At 42.4% G+C, this 10,694-nt stretch overlaps 1 protein-coding gene across 1 annotated transcript; it reads left to right on the forward strand.

Annotated features, from left to right (window-relative positions):
- The first annotated feature begins 5,847 nt into the window (after positions 1 to 5,847).
- On the forward strand, positions 5,848 to 9,039 carry LOC105181702 (ATP-binding cassette sub-family F member 1). Its single transcript, XM_011138695.3, has 5 exons — positions 5,848 to 6,342; positions 6,573 to 6,798; positions 7,018 to 7,663; positions 7,746 to 7,924; positions 8,143 to 9,039. The coding sequence occupies exons 1-5, from the start codon at positions 5,981 to 5,983 to the stop codon at positions 8,635 to 8,637; spliced, it is 1,908 nt and encodes a 635-aa protein (XP_011136997.1). The 5' UTR covers positions 5,848 to 5,980; the 3' UTR covers positions 8,638 to 9,039.
- Positions 9,040 to 10,694: the final 1,655 nt, after the last annotated feature.

The following is a 10,694-nucleotide window of genomic DNA, read 5'->3' on the forward strand; positions in this document are numbered from 1 at the left end:
GCGCGCAGGATCTCTCTGTCGCACGTGTGCGCGCATAAGATCGCGCGCGAGCACGCAAGGGCGGCCGGGCGAATTAGGCGAGCGACGACGCGAGTGGAGTCGCGCGGGGGAGTCCGATCGCCTAATTGTGATACTGGGTGTCCTGGAAGCACGGCGGTTCCCGCCGTCGGCAGGACGAGGACACGATAGACGAGAGAACTCGATTGCTCATTGCGCTTGATGTTCTCATCGAGCCGAAGAGTCACCGCGAGGAAACGCGAGTGAGTGACGCTCTGTGAAATGTCTCCCCCCCAGGGACTGGACGATGTAATATTTTAATGACGTTAGGCGATGATGAGAGCGTCGTAACGTTAGCGCACACGAATAGCTCGTCCCGCGAAGAAGTTCGGCGCGGATGAGGTGTCTAGGAATTTCCGCGAACCACCGCGCTTTCTCCCAGCTGCGAACTCCTCAATCAATTTGGCGCCGATTTCTCCTCAGCGAAAGTTTAATTGGACGTCACATTTTTTCGCGCTTTCTTTATTCCCCGCGTTCGAGCGGTAATTAAACGGCACTTCGCGCCGTTTAAAGCGAGTCTCCCACTTGAGCTCCCGCCGAAGCGCGAAGCCCGCCGTGTGGTGGAACCGTGCGCGAGCACGACTTTGCCGTTCGAGTTCGCGACCCTCGGTTTTTTCCGCTCCCCGACGTGACTTCTCTCGTTTCGCGAGCCTGTTTTTTTCACGACTCGAGGATATTTTTATTGAATTACGGCGGGTGTATGTGTGAGACGCGACTTCCGAGACACCCCTTGCACACGAAACGTATGTCGGATGTACCGCGCTGGCCGGACGAGCACAAACGCGAATGCGAATGGCAAATGGCGGGTGACAAGGCATCGGCATCTGCGCTTAATTAATGCAACACCGGCCGCAACGATACAGGAGGAGCCCATGAGAATGCTGCGGGACGATCACTATGCCGGCCGCCGACAACGGCGACAGAGAGATCGTGCCTCTCGACGGAACGACCCGCGAACGGTGCCCAAACCAGTCCAGGGTGTTCAATTATGCGCGTCATCGACCGGCGCGCGTCTCCGAATCGACGTCGAGTCGCGCACGATGAAAAAGAAAACGCGTCCGGGAAACCGATTCTTATTCCGCGTAGAAGCATCGACCGTATCCGCACGGTAAAATCTGATCGACCCTTGCCCACCGAGGACGATTAACGCGACACGGGATAATAAGAAATGAGGATAACACAGTCATTCAAGATTGCTTCGGAATGAGATAGAGAGATTTTGTGGCCTCCGTTGGCTTTCTTTCATGTTGTAATCTCCGAATCAAGTTTTAACTCGGAACAATTTGACTCGTTATTTTAAATTAACTGAAGCGCCACTTGATCCAATTGTGTGACATTGGAGATTTTTATTTAAAAAGTAAATTAAATTTTCTTCTAACTCGAGTGTACTAATTTAAGTTTTGGTGAACAAACGGACGTTCTTACGCAGTGGATTATTCTTTTTTGCCTTCCCTCGTCGGGGAACGCGATGCTCAAATGAAGATTTACGTAGGGCGACACTTGGGACCCCGCACAGGCGTTCTCATATGTTGCACTAATTGGTACGCTAATTAGAAAGCTGTCGCGATGTGAAATATCTAAATACTCGTCGTCGCTCATAATTGAAAATTAAACATTCGTGCATCCTAGCGGAGCACAAGTGACGCGTTTCCAGACTTCCATCCGAAAATTCAAAATTAGATTAATCGGTGGGAGCTTAGATACGTGATGCACATACGTGTATGCGACATGCGATTATACTCGTTATAATTTCTCACTGGCAATTTCTTTCTTTTACGAGGGAAATCAGGTCTCGAGTTCGCTCGAGGGACGAAGGGACGCGCTGATGCCGTCGGACAGTAACGCGCGGCCGCGCGTCATTGAGCGTCGGTATCTCGAGATAGGTACGGTAGTGTCCGATCTTTTTTCTCTTTATCTCTCCTCCGAACGGACACCCACGAGGACCCCGCGTGTGTCTCTGTGCGAAAGCGATCCTCTCTGTATAGGATGCGACAGCACGGCGCCAGCCGCGCGCACACAACCAGCCCCAGCCAGTCAGCTAGGTTCCGCCGTCGCTCGATTCCTGCTCGTCGCTTCGAGGAACGAGTGCAAGCACACTCGGTCCTCGACTTACGTAAGGCTCGACATACGTGATACCGCGGTCTCGACGAACAGGGTGCAAGGGGATGCGCACTCGCGCGGTGCTGCGGCTTCTCCAGAGGGAAAAACAAGGAAGGGAGAAGCGAGGGAAAATACCGTTTTGCAGCGCGAAATATTTCGTCTGAATCTTGACCTCTCTTCGAGATCCTTTCGAAATAAATAAGTAATCACCGAATCAAGTCTTCACTTCAAACAACTTGACTTCTTGTCTAAAGTTAACTGAAGCGCGGATCAGTCTGGTTAATATTGGAGATTCTAATTTAAGAAGTAAATTTAATTCACCTCTAATTTACTGGTGGTACGTTAATTTAAGTCTCGGTAAGCAAACGACCGGACTTCTTACGCAGTCGATTTTCCGGAATTCAAAAGGATAGGGATATCGAGTCGTTGGAATGCTGAGATTAAATAATTCCAGCGAGATTGGAGATTAATCGAGATGCAAGTCTTGTTTCAAGACAACGTGGTGCAAGTGGCGGTAAATAATCATTTGTAGCGTCAAGGTAAGATAACAGCTATAGTTTCATGTTCAGAATTCTCAATTTTTAAGTTCGACAGGATTCGCAAATTCAGTGCAAAACTGTAACTTCGACTCGGATACAAGAGCGTTGTTATACTTTAGTCGTGAAGGACAGGTAACTAAATTCTTTCTACGCGCTCGGCTTTCAGTGGGAAATTGATTAACATCGATTACAGGGATTAGGTTCTCGCGGTCGCTTCGGCGAATGTTAAATTATCGCGAAATGCAGAAGACTCACAGCCGCGCCACCCCGATAATTTTTTCCTTGCGCGCACGGCTACCGTAGAAGTTGCCGCAAAACTTTCCGGGTCCACCCCGAGCGAGTTTCCGCGAACGCGAGCGTACGCGGAAGTTTGTGGAATTTCCGCGTTAATAGAGAACTACCTGTGTGTCCGCTACTTAGAGGCGGACGGCACGTAGATGGGAGCGAGATCAGCGAGCAGGCAGATGCTCGTTGCGGGCTCCCTTTTCCTGTCCGGTCCCAAATAGGGCAGAGCCGACTCGGCGCCTGTGCGAGGGCCGAGACACGGAGCGACGGTAAACCTACCTACTCGTCTCTGTTACGACTTGATATACACGCTGAGGTATCTACGTACGCGCAGCGGCGGGTATGTATTCGCGGTAGCGCAGATAGATAGCGGGTATCGCGAAGCAACATCTCGAAGAAACTCGCCCGCTTGACTCGCAGAAACAGAACGACAGTGGCATCTCGCTGACCGCATTCGGTGTCCTGGTGCGACGAAATTTCACCGGCCGTTATGCGAGCACGAGGGAAACGCTACTCTCATCTTAAGAAAAAATCAGCCTGGCAAACAGTCCACTCCGGAAACTCTTCAAAGAGTGCTAACATCCTTTCGTAAGGATAAAAATACTTATATCTACAATAAAGTCATCCTTCGATCCTGTCAGTGGTGCAATTATGCACATTGTCCTTTTTTCAACCCGTGGTATACCATCAGAGCCCACTGAAACCAATCTTGGTTGGAGAGTTTGATTTTTTTATCAGTGCTAATTATTTGTAACATTTAATACTTTAGATCTATTATTTTTTCCTCAAAAAATCCTTGAAAGAATAAGGAAAAATTATATTCATTTTGCTTCCATTAAAATAATTTTTTAGTGGAAAACTTTCAATAGGATAATTTAATTTTCCTAAAAAAGTCTTTGAAAGAATAAAAAAAAATATATTTATTTTGCTTTCAATTAAATAATTTTTTAACAGAAAACTTTTAATAGGATAATTTAATCCTTTAATACAATAACAATACCTTTAATACCATAACAATATATAATAAATTACTATAGTAGAATAAATTAATTCTTTAATTTAATTGGTACCATGATAGCATACCAAGGATTAAACATGCAACATTTATATCCTTCGTCACCTTGCATATACATAGTACTGTCATGTAAAAGGCATCGCATGCATATGATGTAAACACGATATGTGCACCAACTACAACTACTATATATGACAAGCTCTTACCGATAATGTAGACGGACGAACATACACGAAGATCTGCCAATCTGCCAACGACACGTACTTCTCAGGCCATAATTCTCCGATTCACCTATGTTGCACCGATTTTCAGGGATTCGCCAACTTCAACTGCAGTTCCTACTCTTCCTGCTCTTCCTGTGCATAAAGTGAATGCGTTAGATGATTGCATGTAAAAGGTCGAGTCTCGAAAGTAGCAGTTTTACGGTACAATTTTACTACGTGTCGTGTTGGAATCGCGTGCAATTCCTCTTGCTAACCTATATTCTGGCGTTTGATGTTCTGGAGACTCTTAAAGCCACAGTGAATGTGATCTGCGTAATGTCGATCTGCTGCTCTAATGGCGAATGAGCGCCAAAAAGTTCAACATTCCGCCATATTGTGTCTACGTTCTTAACCCCTTTCGTGCCGAGATTTCCGACGCTCGCGATTGAGACGAAATCGCGGAGAGGCAGATGCTCATTTCATAAAACTCACAGAGCGCGTAGCTAAATTTATTCGGTCGTATACTTTGTTCCTTGAACGATTAACTAAAATCCCGCGGATACCGGATTGATATTTCACTCGCGACAAGAGGGAACACACTTCCCTCAGAAACGAAACACTAACTGCTGACCGTTAACGACAGGGTAAAGTAGAGAGCAATGCATTATTTAGACAAGTGCCGACATATCGCGCTGCACTTGTTTTTCTTTCGACGCACCGATCTTGATTATCGACATGTCTAATTTTGTCTAGATGGAGGCGCCTCTCATCGGAGTTCATTACGCGATAATGTGAACATTTACAGACGATAACAACCAGACAGAACAAAAGCATCGACATAAGTGTCTGCAAAAGATGGGAACACATCGATATTATCAATCATTTACACTCGTAAGCATATGTAGACGGTTCGTAAGAGAAACAAAGGAAGAGCAAAAGACAAATTGACAATGTTAAGAAATGATACTTCAACAAAATTATACGTACATATTTCATTTGACTCGTCTACATGTTCTGTTCGAATTTCCATTCCATGATAATAAAAGATTAAGTCGAAATGATTAATATTTTTTGTCGCCTGAGGTAAAAATTATCCCCTCTGTTGTGTTCGATCATATTACTAAAGAATAAAGTGTTTATCTGATATATGTCGTAGAATCATATCATTTATTTGCAAAAAAGAATTTATTTGAGAGATTTACCGTCGAGTCGTCCGAGTTGAAAATAAAAATCTTCCGATCTGCCTTCAAATCGTATTATTTGGAATAGTGGCGGCTCCTAGCAGAGTTTTTAGAACTAACTTTAGAGAGATAGCTAATCAGTTATAATAGACCTATTTGAAAATTGTTGACGGTCTACCTGGCGTCATCTAGCGGTACGCGGCAAACTATTACACTGAAAATATATTTCAGGTAAAAAGTGAACCTTAGCTAAATGACCCGTTATGATTAAACCCGGAAGATTTATCATTTTCAAGGATCTGAGTATATAATAAAAAAAATTCTATTAAAATGTAATAACAGCATTATAAAGTTAATAATGTGGAGATGAATCAAATTTGGAAGCGTCAAGAGTCGATGAGAAACAATCGACTCTTGAACAAAAGAGGAATCGAATATCGATACATCGGCCTACTTGCCCACTCTCCGAGTCAAGTGAACAGGGTGAGCAGAGCATGCGGAGAAAGTGAGGTTAAGCTAAGTTAGGTTAGATTAGATCGTGTGCTCTGTCTCAGAAGGAATTGACATCTGTAAGAAGTAGGATAAGAAAAATCTTCAACGATGTCAACGAAAGATACAAACGGAACGTCTAAAATTACGGACAAGATTGCGGATATGGAAATTGAGGAGACGAGCGGCAAGAAATTAACGCACAAGGAAAAGAAGAAGCTGAAGAAACAGCAGGAATATGAAAGAACGATGGAGATGCTGACAAAAACAGGTGGTCAAGGTCACAGTGAGCTGGAGACCAACTTCACGGTCTCGCAGAGTCAGACGCAACAACGTGGCAATCAACAGCTGGACAATGCGGTCGACATCAAAGTTGATAACTTCAGCATAGCAGCCAAGGGCAAGGAGCTCTTCACCAATGCTAGTCTGCTGATTGCGCAAGGTAGACGTTATGGTCTCGTCGGACCTAACGGGTAAGCTTATTTTTTGTATATCTTTGTTGTAATATCATAAATATTATTTCAATATAAGATAATAACTGATATTTTGAACTTTATTTTATTAGCTTACAAACCTTCTGATTGGCTATAAATTATTTTTTAGAACCATTGTTATCAATATAAAGAGAATTCAGAATACTGGTCCATGTCAGTTTCTTTTCTTCTTTCTTATTAGGAATATATTATATTTACTTCAATTACAGTCATGGCAAAACTACCTTGCTTCGTCATATAGCCAACAGAGCCTTCAATATCCCACCTACTATAGATGTTTTATACTGTGAACAAGAAGTTATAGCTGATGATACTCCTGCTGTTGAAGTTGTACTCAGTGCCGATGTGAAATGTAGAGAACTTCAGGCAGAATGTAAAAAGCTAGAGGAACTGACAGAGCAAGGGGATACTACTGTACAAAATAGACTTCAAGAGGTGATTTTTTAATTTTCTTTCATTGGTACTATAGTTTTTGTAGTTTACATTCTAATTTTCTTCCGATTAGGTTTTACTATTATATATATATATATATATATATGTATATATATATATATATTATTTCTATATGTATGTAATTGTTAAAAATCTGTATGTTATTTTTTATATTTGTAATTTAAAAAATTTAATTTAATATTTTATATGTTTTATCTTTAGGTTTATGAAGAGTTAAAAGCTATCGGCGCGGATTCGGCAGAGCCGCGAGCCAGGAGGATTTTAGCTGGTTTGGGTTTTAGTCGATCAATGCAAGACCGCGCGACAAAAAATTTTTCCGGTGGCTGGCGAATGCGCGTTTCGCTCGCCAGGGCGCTCTTTCTTGAGCCCACGTTGTTACTGTTAGACGAACCTACGAATCACCTGGATCTGAACGCGGTAATTTGGCTGGATAATTACTTGCAAGGCTGGAAGAAGACACTGCTGATCGTGTCGCACGACCAAAGTTTCTTGGATAACGTGTGTACGGACGTGATACATCTGGATCAGCAAAAGCTCTTCTATTATAAGGGTAACTACAGCATGTTCAAGAAAATGTACGAACAGAAGCGAAAAGAGATGATAAAGGCGTACGAGAAGCAAGAAAAACGGTTGAAGGACCTCAAAGCCTCTGGCCAGAGCAAGAAACAGGCTGAAAAGAAACAGAAGGAGGCGCTTACTAGGAAGCAAGAAAAGAATCGAACAAAGATGCAGAAACAAGAGGAAGACACCGGGCCTCAGGAACTGCTACAGAGACCAAAGGAATATGTGGTGAAGTTTAGCTTTCCAGACCCGCCGCCGCTTCAACCTCCAATTCTCGGTCTTCAAAGTACATATAATGAATATGGAAAATTCCGACATGAGACATATCACTCTTAAATAGATTACTTTAACGTTTAATTTTTTTCCAGACGTAACTTTCGCGTACGAAGGACAAAAACCGTTGTTCATTAACGCGGATTTCGGTATAGATCTGAGCTCTCGGATAGCTATAGTGGGTCCTAACGGCGTCGGCAAATCTACGTTCTTAAAATTGTTAATGAGTGATCTTACGTCTCAGAAGGGAGAAGTTACGAAGAACCACCGGCTGGTATGTACTAAATCGCTTGTTGAACAATCAACGATCTTATCACGTGGAAGATTCAAGCTTTTTAACTAACTTTATCGCTCAATATTTTTCTCTGTTTGTAATACAGATTTCATAATCGTAAAACCCTTCTGCCTTTTGAGTTACTTTGATTTCTTTGGTTATTTTTGAGATTTTTAATTATCATCGTGTCATCCTAAATTACGATGTATATGTTGCAGAGGATAGGAAGGTTCGACCAACATTCAGGCGAACATTTGACTGCGGAGGAAACGCCGACCGAATATCTCATGCGGCTGTTTGATCTTCCGTATGAGAAAGCACGCAAGCAGCTGGGTACCTTTGGTCTCAGCTCCCACGCACATACTATCAAGATGAAGGACCTATCGGGTGGGCAAAAAGCGCGCGTAGCGCTGGCCGAGTTGTGCCTGAACGCACCGGACGTGGTGATCCTGGACGAGCCGACCAACAATCTGGACATCGAATCCATCGACGCGCTCGCCGACGCCATCAACGACTACAAAGGTGGCGTCATTATCGTTTCTCACGACGAACGGTTGATCCGCGACACCGAGTGCTGCCTTTATGTAATCGAGAACCAGCAGATCAACGCGATCGACGGTGACTTCGACGACTACAGGAAAGAATTGTTAGAGAGCCTGGGCGAGGTCATCAACAATCCTAGTATAGCTGCGAACGCAGCTGTTTTACAATGATCGTAGACCAATTAGATTGCAATCGACTTCTTTCAATGTGGTTAAAACTCGATCGCGTTTGTCTTGGCGAAGACAACGAACTTGTGCATCCCGACGCAATCAGAGCCGAATTTTGTATTATAGAGATATCTCGATCGGGTAAAAACAAACCTAACCTAGGTAAAAACAAATTACTAGACAAAGTCGGTAGGGAATTGTCTTCGCTGATCCGTTCAGTTAATAAATTGGCAATGATTGATATCGATCGCTTGATTACATTAGTTCCTACTGTTAAATAGGAACTCGTGAATTCGGCAAAGTATTACGTTAAAATATATCTCAAAGCAACTTTTATTTTATTAATACAGCGGAAATAGGAAATGTTCAAACGGCTAATAAAAAATGCGCAATCGTTTTATTAAACGGATTATTGTTATATTCCCAATATCGATAAATTAAATCCCCAATAAATTTTTCCACAATGTTTTTTCTATTATTTCTTATTTTCTACGCGATTTAAGTTTATAAGTGTATAAAAAGTAAATGCTATGCAAAGAGGGCAAATGTAAGTGGCAACTGAAATTCCAGCCGATGAAATTCTAATAAAGTTCGTTACCTCGTCGGTGGCACCGACGAGATCCTATAAGCAGAGAGAAACCTGAGAACGGCCAACACGACATTTTCTGCAACACCAACTTTCCGCACTGGAAATGGGCGCCATCTGCATCCATTTTGAGAGGAGAACTATGATGCTACATCCACTTTTAGATCTTGGTAGTAAAATTTGCATGTGGTGGAAGTCCGTGCTACATCCGCTTTCAGGCGGTTTATGTCCGTGCTGCAACCATAGTTACTATCTCTATGCCAGACAATAGGCCTGTTCGTTTTGTCTGCACTGCTGAACTGGTGCAACAAGTTGAAGTGAGAAAATCTACGTTTGTTTCACTTTAACTTAATGCACTAATTCAGCAGTGCAGACAAAACAAACAGGCCTTATACCCGAAGGTCTAAAAAGAGGGGGGGGGGAGGGGAGCAGGAAAGATAAGTTTTTTACAGCTAGGTTTTCTTGAATATTTTGAATAACATAACTTTTAAAAAGATATTTTTTTTTTAATGTTGGACATTATTAACAAACGTGTTAAATTTTTATAACACGATATAATTTTTACTTTTAAAAGTTTATGTACATATATTATAAAAACTTATGTTATGTATATAATATATATCTTAAAGAAGAAAATAATTTGAATTTGAGATTCCTAAAAATATTAAATTAAGCATACAATAATCATATGACACAATAATCATTTGAGTTTGATACTTCTAAAAATAGCACAATACGTGTTGCGCTTGTACTTGGCGCCTTTTTTTTACCTTTTTGTTTAAAAAGGTAAGTTTTATATAATATTAAATATATGTACGTTTTACGTATAACGTGATTGACTTGGAGTACTCCGTGCCCACGCGTGTTAATCATAGCGACGCATTCATACTTTCCCTATGGTGGGATTCTTTAACTCGTTATTGGAGTTAATGATACTTTCGTTATCGTTGCGCAGCTTTTGTATACCGTAGAAAAGCTGCGCAACAATAACGGAACTGTCGTTAACTCCAATAACGAGTTACAGAATCGTGGTACTGATCTGTTACATCGAATTCGATAATCTGCAAGGCACCTGAAACATAAAATGCGATATTCTCGAACAGCGTTCCTCTCAGGATTTTCTTGTCCAAAGAAAGATCAATGATGCGATCGCAAATCTCGTATGTATGTCATGTCAATAGAGACAGTTTGAATTCGGTGTAATATAATTCTTGGAACAGACGTAAACAAGTATTGTGAAGTTTGAAGCGAATCTCTCACAGGCATGCTTTGAAAACACGAGTTGTTTTCATTTTCAGCTAACGGACGACGCAGGCATCAACACTGATCGGCAAGGTGGGGGGTAACCGTGCCTTCCCGATTGTTTGTTTTCGTACGTTTATATATGACTCCGTGATTGCGGAAAGGACATTGCGCCTCGGGCCGACGAACGACGCGCATACCGCGACGCAGAGTAATACGAGTATCGGTTAAT

Source organism: Harpegnathos saltator, unplaced genomic scaffold (assembly GCF_003227715.2).
Source record: "Harpegnathos saltator strain DR-91 unplaced genomic scaffold, Hsal_v8.6 scaffold343, whole genome shotgun sequence".
In the NCBI taxonomy this organism is placed as follows: domain Eukaryota; kingdom Metazoa; phylum Arthropoda; class Insecta; order Hymenoptera; family Formicidae; genus Harpegnathos; species Harpegnathos saltator.

Bases quoted from the DNA above. Each gene is read 5' to 3' on its own strand.
- LOC105181702 (XM_011138695.3), top strand. From the start codon at position 5,981: ATGTCAACGAAAGATACAAACGGAACGTCTAAAATTACGGACAAGATT. The intron at 7,664-7,745 runs GTACATATAATG...ATTTTTTTCCAG, and splicing joins TCCAATTCTCGGTCTTCAAA to ACGTAACTTTCGCGTACGAA. The intron at 7,925-8,142 runs GTATGTACTAAA...TATATGTTGCAG, and splicing joins TTACGAAGAACCACCGGCTG to AGGATAGGAAGGTTCGACCA.